The sequence below is a fragment of the Chelon labrosus genome (genome assembly GCF_963514085.1).
Source record: "Chelon labrosus genome assembly, chromosome: 12".
NCBI lineage: Eukaryota > Metazoa > Chordata > Actinopteri > Mugiliformes > Mugilidae > Chelon > Chelon labrosus.
The window spans coordinates 7586034-7607052 of record NC_140345.1 but is presented as its reverse complement, the minus strand read 5'-3'; the positions used below and the strand labels follow the sequence as shown (position 1 = coordinate 7607052).

Here is a 21019-nt window from a genome sequence, read left to right as displayed (position 1 = left end):
TTTAATGTATGTGTCTTTAGACTTACCTAGAAGTGAGATGATGACTGGTTTAAGGCCTGACCACTGTGGTTACCACTCTGCTGGGCTTCATAAGGAGCAAATGTGCTTATTAGCAATAATTATTACTCTTAAAAAAATCTGATTAGTGTTTAGATAGATAGCAAATAGATAGTTAATAAAAGATGGAAGGATCTGGAGGTCTACAGCATGGGAACATTCACTTGTGTGCAACCAGTGATGGTGGTGGGTGTGTGTGAGAACAAGGGGAGGTGTTCATTGTTCACCTCCATGCAAGTTGGGACAACAGCATGGTTCAGAGATGTTGAAGATGTCAGTTATGACCTTCACCAACTGGTCTGAACATGCCTGAAGTACCCTCCCCGGGGTGCCTTTCTCCTGTTGATGGTATGCTGTGTCCTCCTGACCTCATCTGTGTTCAGAGTCAGTCCGTGGTGACAGTCTGTCCATTATCCTGGAGAGGTTTTATGCATCAAAGCGGGCAAAAAAATAAAATAAAAAATAAAAAGCTATTTACCAAGACATTACAGCATCATATGAAGTGAAATCTAACAGTCCTACACTGAATCTTAGTTTAAAGTAATTTTTTTTAATTTATTTTTTTATTTTGGAGGCTGTGGTTTGTAATACCATATCTATTACCATGTGATACCATGCATTGTATTTATTGTACTGACACATGTTCCTACAAACACCTATTCCAATGCAGTTGGATGTTGTCTAAAATGTAAATAAAAACAGAATGATTTGCAAATCATTTTCATAATAATAATAAGAAGAATAAGAAAGCCTTTATTTGTCCCACAATGGGGAAATTGCAGTTTGCAACAGCATTCAGAAATGGCAGCGGTAGAATAGATAATAGACATATTGCACAGACTGGTGTTATTACACCATAAGGTGTAATAATATTGCACATATTAGGAGTGCTCGTTGTGGAGCCTAACAGCAGCAGGAAGGAAAGACCTTCTGTATCTTTCCTTCACACATCGAGGGTGAAGCAGTCCGTCACTGTTACAATGGTAAACATGTTTACTCAATAAACATCTGGGCATTCAAGGATCCAGGGTCTCCGTTGTCATATTTTGCGCTTCATAATGCGCCCCATATTTTTAACAGGAGACGGGTCTGGACTGCAGGCAGACCAGTCTATTACACACACTCTTTTACTATGAAGCCACACTGTTGTAACACGTGTAAAATGTGTCTGGGCATTGCCTTGCTAAAATAAGTTGGGAGGTTCCTGAAAAAGTCATTGCTTGAGTGGTGGCATATGATGCTCCAACCCCTGTGTGTACCTCTCAGCATTAATCACAGATGTTCAACTCATGCCATTCATGCCATGGGCACTAACACAACTCATACCATCACAGTGGCTGGCTTTTGAACTTTTTGCTGATAACAATGTGGATGGTCCTTTTCCTCTAGCCCCAAGAACATGATGTCCATAATTTCAAAAAACTATTTGAAATATGGACACGTCAGACCACAGCCCACTTTTCCACTTTGTGTCAGTCCATCTCAGATGAAATCGGTCCCAGAGAAGCCAGTAGTGTTTCTGGGTGTTGTTAATATATGGCTTTTGCTTTGAATAGTACAGTTTTAACTTGCACCTGTAGATGTAGGAACAAGCTGTTTTTTTTGTAGATTCTCTGAATCTGGTGTTTTTTGAGCATTCTTCAACTTTTCCAATCATTTGTTGAAGGCATCAAATTCAAAATGAGTGAATATTTGCAAAAAAAACAATAAAGGTTATCAGTTTGAAATATCTTGTATTTGTAGTACTGTATATTCAGGTGAACATAGGGGTTCAGTGGGTGTTGATACACCTGATACATACCCTAAGTACCGAAGTACTAAGGTACTTAGTTCCCTTAGTAAAAGGATCTGTAACAACCCAGTACTTACCTGTCACTGTGATTCTTCAATGAATGGTACTCTTGCTGGTCAGAGACTGGAGTCAAGGTGTGAATGGGGATGAAACTTTTTTGGGCACAGATGTTAACACTGTGTTGTAAATTGATGGCAGTTTACATTTCAGTCCATCTCCCATTCAGAAATGGGTTTTCCAATTTGACATAGGTTGGTTCCTTTACTCCACTTTCATACCATTAGTTTTCACACATACTTCTGTGTGATTTACCACCTTTGTTACACTGTTTCAACATATGCAGTCAATGCATTTGTTTTAACTAGTGTACCTAATGTTTTGGCAAGTGGGTGTATACTGTTTACTAACTCATTTTTGTGGCTTGGATTCACTTCTCCTCAAAATCCAACAGACTACCAACACATACACAGCTAGACCACTAGAGGATGATGCTTCACAGCTTTAGGATGTGTCTAAAGAATGAGTGGAATGACCCATTATATGACTTAACACGTGGGTCATTTTACTGCTTTGACTGAGATACACAATTACAGGAACCAGCAGCTTACATTTATTGGGACACTCGGAGTTTGACGATCGATCTTCACCCAGCTGTTTATATCTCACAAAGATAGTTCAATGGATATTTTACATGTGCTGTGTGTTGTCTCTGTGGCTATTACAGGTAAGAATGGATTAAATAAATCTGAGTTTTAACGTGTTCTTGGTTAATGTTTAAAAGAAGCATGCTTACCACATATAGCTGAATTAACCTATGAGGAAAAACTGTGATTTATACTAACCAGCTGGTTAAACATGTAAGCAACTTCAGCTGCTAATATGTTTCACCAGCTCACAGTTTCATGATTTGAATTGACATTCAGCTGAAATTTTCTTTAACTTTATTACACGAGACCACACATTGGACATTTCATTATTTTTGGAGCAGAATATGTATATATTTAAAATCATAGGTGTGTTAGCATATGGGCTATTGTTTTGGTCCACAGTATGTTTGAAAAACAAATTATATAAAATACATGCAAGGTATTGCAAAAAACAATAACAAGTAAACCAAATACATACAAACCTCAGCAGAGTCAAAGTTAACCCTAGCAAGTTGGGGCAAGAAACCATATTTGCTAAATTCAGCACACATTTTTAATTGTGTTCCAGTGCCTCTCAGTGAGGTTTAGAAGCATGTGGTTTAAACCCAGCCAATCAGCAAAGATCAGGACAACGTTCTCAGTTTAGATCAGGGTCAAATGTGGTCTGCAAGGTCGACCTCTACATGAACACTGAGCATAACTGCTTTATTAGGTACCATAAAGAAGTGGTCTAATGTTGTCTAATGTGATAAAGTGCCTGAATCAGCACTTATGTTCTAATGGTCTAAATATATGTTTACATTTGTTTACCACTTAAGGGCAGGGAATTTCATTAATCTTGATTTTCTACATGAAAATTAAAAATTTGAAAAATGTTACAAAGGTAAAAAAGTTTTTTGTGACCTACAATAGCACTCTTTGAATTTGCAAGTATTTCAATGAGTACCCTATAAAGGGTTAATATCAGTTCAAGTGATGTGCTGACCTGTTTCTTCTTTGAAGACTATATTGTGAACCCCAACTAATACAAGATTTGAGGCTGATATATATATGAGACTGTTTTGTTTTGATAAAGTAGATACACAAGAATACAACTGAAAGATATTATGTTTAAAAAGTGACAGAAAATAAATTTTTCCAATTTTAGTTGGTATTTTAGGTGTAATTAAGAGTTAAGAGAACCTTTTTTTTAAAAAAAACTCTAGTACTCTAGTCCTCACTGTTAGATAAATTGCATGTGTACATTATCCAAGCTCAAGATGTTAGCGAGAAGGGAACATTTACATACCATTAATTTTGAAAGTTAGTTTATTTTTGTTCATCTTCTTTGCACTCATTCACAGATGTGTAACTTTGTTTTCAGGTTTAACTGAAGGAGCTGGTGTGTTGCCAGATGGTCCTGTTAATGCAGCTGTGGGAGGGAAAGTGATTTTCACCACAACACTGACTCCACCAGACAAACCATTTATATCTGTGAACTGGAAATTTGGAGAGAGATATATAATCACTTCAAATGTAGAAAACATAACTTCACCAGAGTATGAAGGCAGGATCACCTACTTCAAATTTACTGGGTCTCTGGAGCTCAGGGGTCTGACTCTTAGTGACAGTGGAGAATACAGTGTTGCCATTACACCATCTGGAGAACTTCCACAAGCTGGAAGCACCAGACTGAATGTAAATGGTGAGAAACAGTTTTACATCCCTTCATTACTGAACTGAGAAGATTAATCATATAAACTGGGTTTTGTTGAGTGTACTGGTTTCAAAGATTAATTCAAAATATTGAAATTATACTATGGAGCCAGAATGGTGACTTTAATATTCTGGCTCCATATATACCTGCTAAAACAGACTTCATATAATACTATTTCACTAACGGTGATGATAAAAAATAATTTAATAAAGTAATAAAGTTGAGGCATAAAGAACAATTATTCTAGCAAATTGTTGTTTGTTTTGTTGTTGTTTTTTTTTTTGTTTTTTTTCCCAAAACACTGAGCTATTGTGGCTATTTCAAACAACACATTTCTTTTTTTGTATTTTTTGTTTTGCTTATTCTCTTTGTGTTATTTGGTTTTGAGGTTATTTGATCCTGAGTAAGTTCAACCCATACCTGGAGAGTCCTGAGATTAACTGATGTTTATGTCCAACTCAAACAGAACTTAAACTGATTTGCTGAAATGGGATCAGCTACTACACTGCTTCGCTCTACTCTACCTTTGTTATGAGATGATGACTGTAAACCCATTGTGTTTTTCACTCCCAGAGCCAGTCTCCAATGTAACAGTAACTCCTATAAGTGCAGACTTGGTGGAGTTCAACGGCTCTGTCAGTCTGTCCTGCTCCTCTTCTGGATCCTCCCTCTCTTTCCTCTGGATGAACGGCAGCTCTCAGGTTACAGGAAGTGACAGAGTTCATCTCACTGATGGAAACTACTCCTCCACTTTGACTATAGTCAATGTGACTCGCTATGACCAGGGACCATTCAGGTGTCACGTGTTCAATCCTATCAGTAATGGCACCAGTGATCCAGTAAACATCTCCATCAGCTGTGAGTTACTATCCTACCTACTCAGTGATCTATGTCATAACATCTGCATGCAAAGATCACTCTGATGACAGTCTATATGTCATATATCATGTAGATATTCAAGCGACAAATTTTTATTTTTATTTATTCTTTGGCCCTTTCCTCCACACTCAGTCGGTCCAGAAAATATAAATATATCTCCATCAGAAGTAGACATTGAGGAAGGATCAAACATCAAGCTGATCTGCTCAGCTGAATCTAGACCTTCTGCCCAGTTTATGTGGTTTGTGAATGGAGACAAGCTGCCAGATACTGGACCAGAGCTCAGTCTGATGAACATTCAGATGAGTCAGAGTGGAGACTACAGCTGTCAGGCCTTTAACCACAAAACTATGAGATATCAAACATCTGAACCTTCAGTCATCACAGTTCTGGGTAAGACTTATTTGATACCTATTAATCTCAGAATAAATTTAGACCGTCTGCTCGAGATTAATGTAGATGGTGGTCTTGAATCATACTATATGTTTATTTGATTAATGTCATACCATTATTTAAAACTCTGGTAAAAGTGTCTATTGTGTGTCAGTTGTTGGAGGAGCTGTTTATGTTTTTTTTTTCATACCGTCTGGAGAAGTGAGAAAATATCATCTCAAATGCAAATCTTGAACACTGAGTCAAGTTTACTGATCATAGTATCAGTAACATGGGATTCATCACCAGTGTCTACATTGTTCCACACTAAAGAACAATGTTCCCTTTTTTCAGCAGTGGCCATTACAAAACCACTGTGTTTTTTACCCACAGAGCGTATTGCCAATATTGTGGTGACTTCAAACACCACAGACTTGACTGAGTTCAGCAGCTCTATAATACCGCTATAAACTCATTCCTTTTTTTCACTCCCAGAGCCAGTCTCCGGTGTAACAGTAACTCCTATAAGTGCAGACTTGGTGGAGTTCAACAGCTCTGTCAGTCTGTCCTGCTCCTCCTCTGGATCCTCCCTCTCTTTCCTCTGGATGAACGGCAGCTCTCAGGTTACAGGAAGTGACGGAGTTCATCTCACTGATGGAGGCTCCACTTTGACTATAGTCAGTGTGATTCGCTATGACCAGGGACCATTCAGGTGTCACGTGTTCAATCCTATCAGTAATGGCACCAGTGATCCAGTAAACCTCTCCATCAGCTGTGAGTGTCTAACCAACCCATTCATAATCTTGTTGATGGCATAGAGAGGCTTCACTATGGATCACATGTCATATAGCTGCTAACATTCCCTCTTGGTGATTTTCCTCACATCTACAACACTCTGCAGATGGTCCAGAAAACATTAAATTGACATTACAGTCATCACAAAAATACTTTGAAGAAGGATCAAACGTCAGTCTGATCTGCTCAGCTGAATCTAGACCTTCTGCCCAGTTTATGTGGTTTGTGAATGGGGACAAGCTGTCAGATACTGGACCAGAGCTCAGACTGATGCACATTCAGATGAGTCAGAGTGGAAACTACAGCTGTCAGGCCTTTAACCACAAAACTATGAGATATCAAACATCTCAGCCTTCAGTCATCACAGTTCTTGGTAAGACTTATTTGATACCTATTAATCACAGAATAAATTTAGACCATCTCATCTAGAATAATGTAGATGGTGGTCTTGAAACATACTATATGTTTATTTGATTAATGTCATACCATCATTTAAAACTCTGGTAAAAGTGTCTATTGTGTGTCAGTCGTTGGTGGAGCTGTTTATATGGTTTTTTTTTTCATACTGTCTGGAGAAGTGAGAAAATGTCATCTCAAATGCAAATGTTGAACATCGAGTCAAGTTGCTGATCATAGTATCAGTAACATGGGATTCATCACCAGTGTCTACATTGTTCCATACTAAAGAACAATGTTCCTTTTTTCAGCAGTGGCCATTACAAAACCACTGTGTTTTTTTACCCACAGAGCGTATTGCCAATGTTGTGGTGACTTTAATCACCACAGACTTGGTGGAGTTCAACAGCTCTGTCAGTCTGTCCTGCTCCTCCTCTGGATCCTCCCTCTCTTTCTTCTGGATGAACGGCAGCTCTCAGGTTACAGGAAGTGACAGAGTTCATCTCACTGATGGAAACTCCACTTTGACTATAGTCAGTGTGACTCGCTATGACCAGGGACCATTCAGGTGTTATGCATTCAATATGTTCAGTAATGGCACCAGTGATCCAGTAAACCTCTCCATCAGCTGTGAGTGTCTAACCAACCCATTCAAAATCTTGTTGATGGCATAGAGAGGCTTCACTATGGATCACATGTCATGTAGCTGCTAACATTCCCTCTTGGTGATTTTCCTCACATCTACAACACTTTGCAGATGGTCCAGAAAACATTAAATTGACATTACTGTCATCACAAAAATATGTTGAAGAAGGATCAAACATCAGTCTGATCTGCTCAGCTGAATCTAGACCTTCTGCCCAGTTTATGTGGTTTGTGAATGGAGACAAGCTGTCAGATACTGGACCAGAGCTCAGACTGATGAACTTTCAGATGAGTCAGAGTGGAAACTACAGCTGTCAGGCCTTTAACCACAAAACTATGAGATATCAAACATCTGAACCTTCAACTCTTTCTGTACTGGGTAAGCTGGAACTGAGAGGTTTTGACACTGGACTCACGTCAGAGAATAGTGTCTCTTTTTATATTTTAAGAAAGGGGAACTATATACACAATTTTGCACACTTTGTTCTTCTAGAAACACTCACTTTCAAAGTTCAACACCCTGATTACCAGATAGATTCACTCAATGTTGAAACCCAATCATGAGCCAGATCAGCTGAAGGAATACATATTTACTTTGTACCTATACCCTTCCTGTAACATGACCTCATGATGCCCAAACATGAACACTTTTGATGGCTTTGTTTTGAATGGATCACATCAGTGTTTATTTGATGCTCTGTTGGTTATAAGCATATAACTGCAGTGTCTGTGGAGTTTTTAGAAAGTAGAAAACTCTTTTAAGTGTGTGTTAGAGACCACTTTTTGGAAATGTGTACACAACTGTAATAGTGGGTCACGTGACTCTTATGTTTGGAAGCATGACCCATGAATGCACTTCTCCCCCACGGACTCATTGTTTTTGTTTTCTGACTCACATTGGACAGACTTGGTTCTCTTGTCAAAGACTTTGCTGTGAATGGATCTCACAGCAAACTTTTAGCTGCAGCTGGCAGCTAAAACCTTTTTGTGAACTTCCTGCCCAGTACCAATTCAACTCTCAAGGCCGGCTGTGGCTCAGTAGGTAGAGCGCTTTATCCATGAATCAGAGGGTTAGCAGTTTGATCCCCGGAATGTGCCACATGCCAAAGCAAGACACTGAACCCCCAGTTGCTCCCATTTGTGTGAATGCATGTGTGCTTATGTGAGCGAATGGGTAGATGTGTCTATGACTGTAAAGCACTTTGAGTATGATTAGGTAGAAAAGCACTATATAAAAACAAAGCCATTTACACGATGCATATGTGGCTTTTTGGAGTTATGAGAATAAAGGATGGAGATGTGGCTCAGTGCAGTGAGTTGATGTGTAGCCTAAATAAGTAACAGTACCTATTATGAGAATAAAGGATGGCGATCCAAATGTTCAAAATGATTATGAGCATTAGCTTTTGAACACACTGTTCAAAAGTCAATTAAAATGTTGTTATTTATTGATTGTTGTACCCACTCATTCCTCGGTTAATCTGATACGTTTGGTTGTGCCTTCATGCATTTATTACAAAATCCTTTATCTTTTGCCCAACAGAGAAAATATCAGGAGCTTCTGTCCATCCATCAACAAATGATTCACTTGTTGAGGGAACCTCTTTCACTTTGACCTGTGAGGCTTCTGGCTCTATCGTTACCAGAAACTGGATGAAGGATGGCTCTGCTCTGAACCTGACTGACAACATGACTCTTCACAACAACAACAGAGTGTTGATGTTTAACACTGTGGCTAGAAAAGACAGTGGAGAATATTTCTGTACCATCAGCAACCCCATCAGCAGTGATGGAGCTAAATACAGCATGACTGTTAACTGTAAGTACCACACTGTTCAGTTTGTCTGTTCATTTTAGTGGACTGAATTACTACATTTGTGTTGTTCTGTTTTTCAGATGGACCAGAAAATGTTCAAATCACAGGTCCAAGTCAGATCCATTTGAAAGAGACGTTTAAACTGATCTGCTCTGCTGAGTCCACACCAGCTGCCAGTTACACCTGGATATTTACTGGAAGTGAGATTCTCAACCATTCTGCTGAGTTCATGAAAGAGGCTGAACTCTCTGACAGCGGCAACTACACCTGTCAAGCAAGGAATAATATAACTGGGACAACATCATCATCAGTGGTGCATGGATTGACTGTAACAGGTATTGATTGCAGATATTGTTGATTCTAGTGGGATTGTGTTTTTCATTTACTGTTCTTGCTTTGTCGTCTAACTGTTAAACTAACCACAAGAGAAATTGGGGTTTTCTTACAACTGTTTTGCAGCGAATAAATATGGGCTATTTTTTCTAAACTCATGAGAAAAATAAAGCCTTGAACTACAATAATCCAGCAAATTGCCCTTTAGCAATGAAAAGTTGTTTGCTTAAACCACCATTCTGCCAAAAAAGGCTCTCCAGCCAAAGGAGATATCAGTGTCTTAGTTTGTGTACCATACAAATAAGTACCTAAACATTATTAGAGGCTTTGGGGATCATGAGACAGTTTCAAAAATATAATAATAATATGTATTTTATTATATTTTTTTATGTATTTTATTGTTACCCTCCTAGAGAAAGAGAAGCCTCCAGAATGTTCTGTGGGTTGCATCGTTGGAATAGTGGTAGCATGTTGTGCCGTCATTGCTGTCATTGTTGGTGCAAGCTACTACGTTTACAGAAAAAAGTAAGTGAAAAATAGCTTTGAATAATAACCGGGCAGCTGTTTCAAACAAAAGTTTGATATTTAGCAAAGGGTCATTGGCTGATGTTACTAAAATTGTACTGGAAATGTATCGTCAGTGTGTAGTTCCAACTGTCTAACATTTTTGTTATCTTTTTAAAGTATAAAGCTGGTCGTGAAGACTTCAATCAAATGAGTAGTGCAAACCCCTCTCTGTATATTTTTTTAATGTGTTAAAACTTAAGATTATTAGCACTTCAATAAAACTAGTTCAGTGGCAAAAGGTCTGATTTCTAATTCTGGATACTCATTATCTCTCTAAACAGAAAATGTGTGAAAAACTCCTCTAATAGAAACACTTCCACCACAGCAGGTAAGTTTGTTGTATTCATTCTGTTTTGGTGCATTTTTACAGTCATTTTTGCAGCTTTGATTGAATTCTGAGCACTGATTGTGTGTCATGTTTTAAAGGAGGCGCTGGCCTGAACAATCCTGCATTCTCAAGTCAGGTAAAAGTCAACCATGGCTTTACTTTACATTCACCCAAAGATGTTAAGAGAAAACATGTCATGTTGTCTGAATCTATTATGCTGTCTATATAATTATACACAACAAATACTCAACTACTCAATTCATACTCAACAAACTGTTGAACGATAATTCATTGTTTACATACCGTACAATGCTATCCACACGCACACACTCACACAGTCTACATTGTGTACATATGTGTCACATATGCACAATCTGTTATTCACTATCAGGAGCATAAATACTGAAAGCTACAATTCTGCAGCTCGTGCAAACCTTTATCTACGATAACAGTATAGCGGCAATGACAGTAAGGAATGGGTCAAATAAGGTTGCCAGAACATGTGAGTGGAATACTAAAATGATGCAGGTCATTTTTGCTGAACAGTAAATTGTTTTTGAATAGCTGCTTCAACATTTTAGTGGCTAGTCTGTGAAAAAGGTTGTGTGATTCACAGAGGCTCCCCTCCCCCATCTGTCACACTCGTTTAGGACTTGTGTTTGCCTCAGAGCGCAGGCATTAGACTTTGAACCAGGAAGACAATGTAGAGGATGCGTTTATGTAGTTTAACCCCACATTACAGCCTAATATAACTTTTTATGTTCACAGCTACACTTTAATGTATTCCAATGAAATATAATTTCTACATTACAATGTCAAACACACATGATGAGATTATCTTCACAAACCAGTTGTTCAAATGTTTTTCCGCTCTGTTTTTTTTTTCTAGGAGCTGCACTACGCAGACATCACTTTTGTCAAGAACAAAAATGGTGGCAAGGTGAAGCTGGGGTCACAGAATACCTCAGAATCAGAGTATGCCCAGGTCAGAGTACCATCCTTCCCTCCTACGTATGATGCCCACGTTCAGCGAACGAACAGGCCATCTCCTGAACCTCACACTTATGGTGAGGAAGCTTACGCTAAGATAGTAAAAAAATGATTGTTTTGGATATGAGTGGAGGCCCTGAAGCAGCTGACGTGTTCGGAGAAACCTGCACTTCCCTCTCAGTCCCTTTATGGTTGATTAATTTGGACCTAAGCTTGCATAATCAAGGCACTTTAACACTGGTTAATAATCAACCTAGGTAAAACAGTTGTTTCCATGGCACAGTGTTTTCTCTCTTCACAAACTACTACGCATATAAAAGCTTTCCTGCCCTTTTCTTTGGCGTTTTATTTGTATTGTCGATGGAAAGTGAATGTAACGTATGTGAGTCGTAATATTCTCTTCATGTGATTTGCCTGTTTGTCTGCAGCGGCATGTCTGTCACTGATCTGATGCAATATATGAATCCACATGCATACTGTGTGATTTCAGTTGAGATTCCTGTTTGTAGTTCGTTAAAGATTAATTGTTGTATTTATTTATCATCTAATAAGAATGTTAACTTCAAATATAAACTGCACCAATGTTATATATTTTATAATGATATACATTTAATTTAAGTTGTCAAGACATGGACACTCCTGGGTAATACTTGACATTTATTTGGAATTTGTCATTATAATAGTCAGTCTATCATAATATTGTGAAGCTTGATTGGTTAGTGTTAGGAAAAAAATAAAGCTCTGCAATCAAAACTTAAAAGTAATAAAAATAATGGTATCATCTGTAAATAAGATACAATGTTCAGGGAGTCAGCAAGCAGACATGTGGAAGCCAAATTAAAGCTAGTTTACAGTTTACAGATAGATAAGAATGACAGCATATTTAATAATGCCAGTAGAAAATAGATGCTTATTTCTGAGCCAGGCTTCACATTAACCACATTAGAGCAAGTGTCCTTCTCCTCTGTTGACTGTTGACCAGCAATAATCTATTATTAATTAACTTTTTATGCAAGGATCATGGTTCACGTGCCATGCCAGGGCTTGCATTTTACGTCTTTTATGTGTTTACCAGTAACTTCTGTCAAGTCTCGTTATTTGTTAAACCATTAAACCACTGGACATAAAGTTGTGTTTTATGTGCTACGTGCCAAAGTGAATGTGAAGAATCTTTGACCATTATGGGTTTTTTTTGTTAAAGAATTCAGTGAACCCTCAGGATAAATGTGATGCATCTGGGATTACTTGATTGCTCGAATCAAATCAATAAACTGTTTTAAGTTACTAAAGTGTTTCTCTTTCAGTGGTGTTCAAGCATTTGGAGAAATTACATGTAGTATACTAATCCGCACAGATCACAGTTCTCTTTTGTTTCACAGTCTCGATCCGGAATAGTTCGTCTGTTTCTGAGAGAATTTCAAGAGAAACTGAGGAAGTTTAGTGCAGTTTATCAGTTAGTAACTATACTGTGTGTCCTACAACTGGTTTAAAAACACTTATTTATAAAATGTTTTACTTCCCCAGTTCCAAATAACCAAATCTTTATTAGTGCATGCAAACAGGTGCAGCCTATGAGAGGAGTGAGGTGAAGGCAAAATATGCAAATTTTCAAGACTGACGGTGCATTCAAATCACAGTAATAAATTCAATAAGTGTGAATAAATATGTGTGTGACAACCTAATGTCATCAGCAGTACAGTTTGACCAAATAAACGTGCTGTTATGGTATTTTTCCATTGTGCGTTTACTCAGATATAAAGGAAGTCAGCTCCTAAGAGATAGATTAGACGTTCCACATATCAACTTTTATTGTTTGCACATTGTTTAATCTTTTACCAGAGAGGTCATGCCTTTTTGGACTCAGGCAGAATTATTAATTGACTTTGTGTGTGAGAGCTGGGGAGACTTTATTCTAAATTTTAATGCAATAAAAACTCTATCATTACAGCAACAAATGCTGTTATAAGGAATAATTATACAGGCATACTTACCTTCTGGTAAGTTGAGTAATCAGTTTGATGATCCCAGTGGACCAAAAACAAGTAAAATATCCTGATGTTTGAGCACGATTTAAGCAAGGATTTATTACTGATATAGATTAATCCTCTTAAATAGTTCAAACATTCACAGAAAAAACAAGTGTTTGCTCAAACAAATTTCGCAATGACACCGATTTCATCATTAAGTGAATTCTGGTGTTAAACAAGAAGATGTGGTAATGTTTTTAGTAAAAGTTTTAAAAGATCCCTCATAGACCTCACAGAGGCAGAGTAAACCCACAGTGGAATTAGACATGAGGGGAGTTACAATGATACTCATTCTGCTGGTGGCACTAATAGGTGAGAACACTTCATTTACTGTCTGCAACAAAGATTGAGATTTGAAAAACTTCAGGTGGTTTAGTGTAATGGTAGGAAAGTTGAAAATATGATTGATAATGTGTGTTGATGTGTTAAGGCTCTAAAACATCGCCTTCATGCACAAATTGTTTTGTTTTTGATTCTTCTAACAAACTGAATGTGCTGTATACGATGTACATTTTAAGGACAACTGCAATATTTTATACACAATGACATTTATACAAATAAAAATGATAAAGAAATAAGCTGCAATAGGGTTAAAATACAACCCCAATAAATGTGTCTGTACATGATGTTTATTATCTGGAAAATCAACCACAACAAAAACTGACCATATTAAATATATATTCATATCTGAAGGTGTTAAAAAAAGAACAGATTAATTGTCTTATTTAATCTTTCAAAGCTTCTGGGAGGCGCTTCATTACAAGTTGTAACGTGTAGTTGGAGAAAAGCTCAGCCATGATTGCTGGTAGCTTAGCTTCAACATAAAACAAGAGACAGATGCAAGATGCTGTACGAAGGGGTGAAAACAAAGGAGGCGCCACCCCGTGGCGTAAACTGGTAATGCTCTATGTAATTCTCTGGCTGTTGTAAAGGGCTCCACCTCCAGACTCCTAAACAGGTTTTTCCCTGGTGCAATAAAATAACTGAACTCTCTCCGGTGTCAAAGTGCAATATTTATTACAATTCCTGAACTGTGCAATTGACTGTCCAGTAATGTCTTATGCAGTTCACGTGTTTGTTTATGTAATTATTTAATATAGTTATTCGTTCCACTGATACTTAGTTCAGTGTAGCTCATAGTAGCAACAGATGTTTTTTTGCCAACTTTGGAAACACATTAGAAAATAATCTCTGCTTCCTTCACTGATGTTGTTGAAGGCAGAGTAAAGAAACCTCGTCACATGTCGCCTGTTACAGCCATACGAATTCTCCTTCTTTCTTGCAGCTTTGGGGAACCCTGTGCAGATCTCCTGGACCGGCACTGTGACTGCTGGTTTCAGCACCACGTTCACTTGTTCTTCATCTTGTTTTCTAAATTGCATCTACTCCTGGGCCCGTATTCCTAAAGATTCTAAGAATCCTCTCAGAGAGCTCCTATCTTAGCCTAAAAATTCCTAGCTAGGAGTCTTAGCTTAGGAGTGATTCCAGAAAATTCTCAGAGAACTCTTAGTAAGGAATGGACAGAAAGTCTTATCTTAGTGAGGAGGTGTGGTTGACCCCGTTGCTAGGTATGAGTCATCATTTCAAGAGGTGTGATTGGTTGATCCTAAAAGCTAGATAGAAATATACTTTTGATGATAATTGGCCTAGAATGGACGTCAAATTAATAGACTTAATAACAGAATCTAATCTCTATGAAGACTGTATAATTATAAATAATACTTTACATAAAAATAAATAAATAGTAAGCTATACTTTAAAAAGTATCCTATAAAATGTGTGATTAAACTCAGGCCACTACCACAGTATTCACATGCTGATAGTTCTATTTATTTGCTTTCATTCATTTACCACACTGGTAACATTTTGCACTTCACCTATTTGGTATTAACAAGAGTAAAACGGCTCAGCTTTCATCAATTTCTGTGATTGCTAACCGGCCTAGAAGAAGCAGTGTTGGTTGATGTTCAAATCTTCCAAAAACCGAACAGCAGTGGAGAAGAAATGAAGTAGGAAACCCAACTGGACAGAGGAACTGTGTTTGCTTCTGGATCAACTGGTCAATGAGAATAAAAGTGTTTAAGACGTAGATTTGGCCCCAAGTCATCACTGCTGCATTGTTGCATTTTTCCTGTTGCTAAATACATCAGTGTTGTGATGACTTTCATTTCCGATGATACAGTTGTCCCTCGCTATAACGCGGTTCACCTTTCGCGGCCTCGCGGATTTTTTTAGTGCAATTTTGCATGCTTTTTTTTTTTTTTTTTTACAGCGCATTGTTTTTTGCGTCCTGATTGGCTAAGGGACTGTAGCCCATTGTCAATCAATCTCCTCCGTACGGTGTCTCTTGTACAGTACAGAATGCGTTCAGCTTGCTGAAGTGCGGTATGTTTGCAAGTTATTGAGAAAAGTGTATAAAGTGTGTAGTGAGGGGTTTTGCAACCGTAAAACATTTATAATCACTGTAAAAAATAAAGCTGACTACTTCGCGGATTTCGCCTATTGCGGGTTATTTTTAGAACGTAACTCCCGCGATTAACGAGGGACCGTATTGCGATAGTAACAAGCTTGATTGTCATTCAGTGTTTGGAGAATATCTCTCCTGTCTCTTCTTTCAGCCATTTTCTCCTCTGCTTAAGAAATTCCTAAGCCTCCTAAAAGTCCTCCTCCCTGCTCTTAGCAGATCTCACCTTAGGAGCACTCTTAAGAGCTAAGATTCTTTAGGAATAGCTTTTATCTTTACTAGGAGCTACTCCTAACTTTGAGAGGGAAACGTCATGATTCTAAGAATTTTCTTAGAATTTGGCCACTAGGAGCAACTCTTAGCGCTAAGAATCTTTAGGAATACGGGCCCAGGTCTTTAAGTGGCCAAATAATCAAAGGGAGCACATTAACCTGGACACCAGATGGACTGGATGATGAAGTGAAATTGGGCTGCATGGTCAGGAATCCTGAAACTGGAGCCTTCCACAGTACTTCAACCACTGTAGAAATCAAGAGTGAGTGCAGCAGGTTAATAACCATGTTAGTGTGCAGTGGTTTCTTGTAGAATCTGAATCTGGTAACGTGCCATTTGGACTTAATTGTTGAGTATGTTTGACAGAGAAAATAACACCTCGGCATGCAAATGGATAGTCCTACAACCAATTGGAGCAACAAATTAAGAGGCATCTGGTTCAACAAATGCCTTCATTCGCTTCATTCACTAACTGTTTGGCCTCTAAGTTTATTTCATTATCAGAATCTAAACATCTCGCTGCTCTGATGGCAGTCATTTTGTTGGAATAAAATCAGCTTAGTGGCACTCAGATGGCGTATATGACTATGTCACTGTTATCCTTTGTCCATCCCTCCATTAAGACCTCCCAAGTGATCTGATTGTCCCAGCATATGCTTAACTTTTAATGTTGTTCTGTACTTCTAATCCACCATATTTTTTTGGCACTATAACTTCAGGTTAAGGTGAAGTAACTTTTGTGGATTATAAAAAATAACATAACGTCTGGTTGGAATAAGGTTTCAAATGTCTAAGAGCTTAGAGCAGTTTCTGTCAAACTTGTCAGATCATTTTCCTCTCCTTTTATGAACTGAAAATCTTTCTGATGTTACAGATAAAATGTCTGTACAAATCAGTCCACGGAACACTGTCCCATCTCTCAACCAGCCACTGAATCTGCTCTGCCATGATGCTACATCTGGTGACCCCAAAGCCCCATCAGATGTGTCTTGGTCCAAAGATGGACAAAGAGTGCCCCTGTGTGATAATATGCAGCTTCTGCAGAACAACCTCACACTTCACTTTGACTCAGTGCTGCCCTCTGATGCTAGTTTTTACCACTGTCACATGTATCTTCCTACATTGAAGACAAGAGTATTCAGCTTGGGATATCTGCTTAGCTGTAAGTATTTAATCATGGAGTATTGGTTTAATTAATCAATGAAGAATGAATTATTTTTTCCTTTATCATTGTTGGCAGTTGATCCATGGAATGTCAGCATCAGCGGACCTGACTCTGTGTTTCCTGGCAGGTTGAGTCAATTCACCTGTCTGACCAGCTGTGCCTTAAATGTTGAATGTACCGTCAGGTGGCAGTTCAGAGGAGGTTTCCCCCTTGGAACCTTCTTTTCAGTCAATGAAAATACACTCAAATGGACCCCATCCAAACCTGGGGTCTACCAAAACTTCACCTGCATTGCAGAAAATCCTGCTGCTGGGCGCTCTGCTGAAGCCACCAAGATGGTCGAAGTTACAGGTGCTGACAGCACTCTAACATTTGCTCTAGTGTCTACCGTCTCAAAATTAAATCCAGTGTAATGATGTGTTTTTGTCTTGTTTGTCATCTTCACCTTGGAGCAGATGTTCTGGTCTCTGGGTCATAGAGGGATCAGCTCAGTGGACCTTTTTCAATGATCATCAGCCTGGCACTTTGTATATTTGTTGATCACCAAGACCTGCAATGGAAAAGGAGGAACAACATCTTCAGAGTCATTTTCATTTATTCATTGATTACACTACTATAATTAAATAAAAAGAAAATACAGAGCAGTTGTATCTCTACTTACTTGGACTGTGTGTAGATTATAAAACATAAAGAAGAAATCAGTTTTCATGAAAGATTTTGAGACATGTTGGTTCATTTCTGTGAGTTCCACAACTAAGTCTCAGCAGACAGTTTTCATAACATCCTGCTGAATATGAAATTTTAAATTGATGAAAACAATCTATTTGTCTGATCCTGGACTATCTTCTTTTCTGTCCATGCATTTGCTTTATCTTTCCACAGGGAGGTGATGTGCTTTACAAAGTAAAAATATTAGTTTAGCTTAGCATAATTCCTATAATAGTATGATGGAAAGCACAGAAATACTATTTAATTAAAATATTTATTATCATCCAGTTGATTCATAACTGAGGCGATGACTAGTGTGCTAAGCTTATATCCTAAATCCCATAATGAACTGAAAGATAGATAAAAAAAAAAGGTGAACAAATCTGAATTCTGAGTAGTCATGCCACCCAAGATGCTGTTTATATCAAAGCAGTTCCAGTTTGGAAAAGGCAACAACATCTTAATCATAACAATAACTGGACTCTGTCAAGGCCTCTATCAAGCAGGTGTGTATCACCTGCTTCAGGCTCGCTGCCAAGAATGACTCTGTTTCCTTACGGGAAATGTGATCAGGGTGTTGGATAATAAAGTGACAACATGAGGGCACTTAGCAGCAGCCTGCCTCCTCTTCTTTATTCTTATTATTCTTATGGTTCTTACTGTACAAGCATTTGGAGAAATTAAATGTTGTATACTAATCCACACAGATCACAGTTCTCTTTTGTTTCACAGTCTCGATCCAGAATAGTTCGTCTGTTTCTGAGAGAATTTCAAGAGAAATTAAGGAAGTTTAGTGCAGTTTATAAGTTAGTAACTATACTGTGTGTCCTAAAACTGGTTTAAAAACACTTATATAAAAAATGTTTTACTTCCCCAGTTCCAAATAACCAAATCTTTATTAGTGCAGAGTGGGTTTGCAAAATATGCAAATTTTCAAGAATGACGGTGCATTCAAATCACAGTAATAAATTCAATAAGTGTGAATAAATATGTGTGTGACAACCTAAAGTCATCACAGCAGTACAATTTGACCAAATAAACATGCTGTTATGGTATTTTTCCATTGTGCGTTTACTCAAATATAAAGGAAGTTAGCTCCTAAGAGATAGATTAGACGCGCCACATATCAACTTTCAGTGTTTGCACATTGTTTAATCTTTTACCAGAGAGGTCATGCCTTTTTGGACTCAGGCAGAATTATTAATTGACTTTGTGTGTGAGAGCTGGGGAGACTTTATTCTAACTTTTAATGCAATAAAAACTCTATCATTACAGCAACAAATGCTGTTATAAGGAATAATTATACAGGCATACTTACCTTCTGGTTCACAGTCCATCTACTGTATGTTGAGAAATCAGTTTGATGATCCCAGTGGACCAAAAACAAGGATAATATCCTGATGTTTGAGCACGATTTAAGCAAGGATTTATTACTGATATAGATTAATCCTCTTAAATAGTTCAAACATTCACAGAAAAAACAAGTGTTTGCTCAGACAAATTTCGCAATGACACCGATTTCATCATCAAGTGAATTCTGGTGTTAAACAAGAAGATGTGGTAATGTTTTTAGTAAAAGTTTTAAAAGATCCCTCATAGACCTCAAAGAGGCAGAGTAAACCCACAGTGGAATTAGACATGAGGGGAGTTACAATGATACTCATTCTGCTGGTGACACTAATAGGTGAGAACACTTCATCTACTGTCTGCAACAAAGATTGAGATTTGAAAACCTTCAGGTGGTTTAGTGTAATGGTAGGAAAGTTGAAAATATGATTGATAATGTGTGTTGTTTCGTTTTTGATTCTTCTAACAAACTGAATGTGCTGTATACGATGTACATTTTAAGGACAACTGCAATATTTTATACACAATGACATTTATACAAATAAAAATGATAAAGAAATAAGCTGCAATAGGGTTAAAATACAACCTCAATAAATGTGTCTGCATGTATACAGTCTGTATACATACAGACTGTATACATACAGATAATATACATGATGTTTATTATCTGGAAAATCAACCACAACAAAAACTGACCATATTAAATATATATTCATATCTGAAGGTGTTAAAAAAAGAACAGATTAATTGTCTTATTTAATCTTTCAAAGCTTCTGGGAGGCGCTTCATTCCAAGTTGTAACGTGGAGTTGGAGAAAAGCTCAGCCATGATTGCTGGTAGCTTAGCTTCAACATAAAACAAGAGACAGATGCAAGATGCTGTACGAAGGGGTGAAAACAAAGGAGGCGCCACCCCGTGGCGTAAACTGGTAATGCTCTATGTAATTCTCTGGCTGTTGTAAAGGCCTCCACCTCCAGACTCCTAAACAGGTTTTTTCCTGGTGCAATAAAATAACTGAACTCTCTCCGGTATCAAAGTGCAATATTTATTACAATTCCTGAACTGTGCAATTGACTGTGCAGTAATATCTTATGTAATTCACGTGTTTGTTTGTTTATTTAATTGTTTAATATAGTTATTTGTTCCACTGATAAGTTGCACTAGTTTCTGTATTATTTCACTAAGTATTAGTTCAGTGTAGCTCATACTAGCAACAGATGTTTTTTTTGCCAACTTTGGAAACACATTAGAAAATAATCTCTGCTTCCTTCACTGATGTTGTTAAAGGCAGAGTAAAGAAATCTCGTCACATGTCGCCTGTTACAGCCAGAGGTGGACAGAGTACACACCTTCACTACTTGAGTAAAAGTACAGATACTCCTTGTCAAATATTCAAATATTACTCCAATACAAGTAAAAGTAGCTTAGTCAAAAATATTACTTAATTAAAGTACTTAAGTATTTGCTTAAAAAAATACTTAAGTAAAAGTATTTAAAAAGTATCTCAGGAAATACAGGAAAGGAAAGTAGCTTTATTGTCATTGTACAATCCACTGATGCGATTCTAACGCACGCGCGCACACCCACCCAGTCTCTCTCCCTCTCTCCCTCTCTCTCGCTCTCTCTCTCTACATACCGCCACGTGCTTTTTCAGGTTGGAAGACGAGTTCTTGTATAGGCCGTGATATAATTCGTTCGCGGTAAGCACAACAAACATTTAAA

At 37.8% G+C, this 21019-nt stretch overlaps 1 protein-coding gene across 1 annotated transcript; it reads left to right on the top strand.

Moving 5' to 3' along the window:
• Positions 1-2527: 2527 nt before the first annotated feature.
• On the top strand, positions 2528-13088 carry LOC311497525 (cell adhesion molecule CEACAM5-like; the record flags this gene model as incomplete). The annotated part of the gene is made up of 13 exons (XM_084557841.1): positions 2528-2573; positions 3860-4180; positions 5939-6217; positions 6345-6611; positions 6986-7264; positions 7392-7658; positions 8823-9098; positions 9176-9430; positions 9860-9953; positions 10277-10323; positions 10422-10459; positions 11213-11390; positions 13066-13088. The coding sequence occupies 13 exons, from the start codon at positions 2528-2530 to the stop codon at positions 13086-13088; spliced, it is 2370 nt and encodes a 789-aa protein (XP_084413967.1).
• Between the last annotated feature and the right edge of the window lie 7931 nt (positions 13089-21019).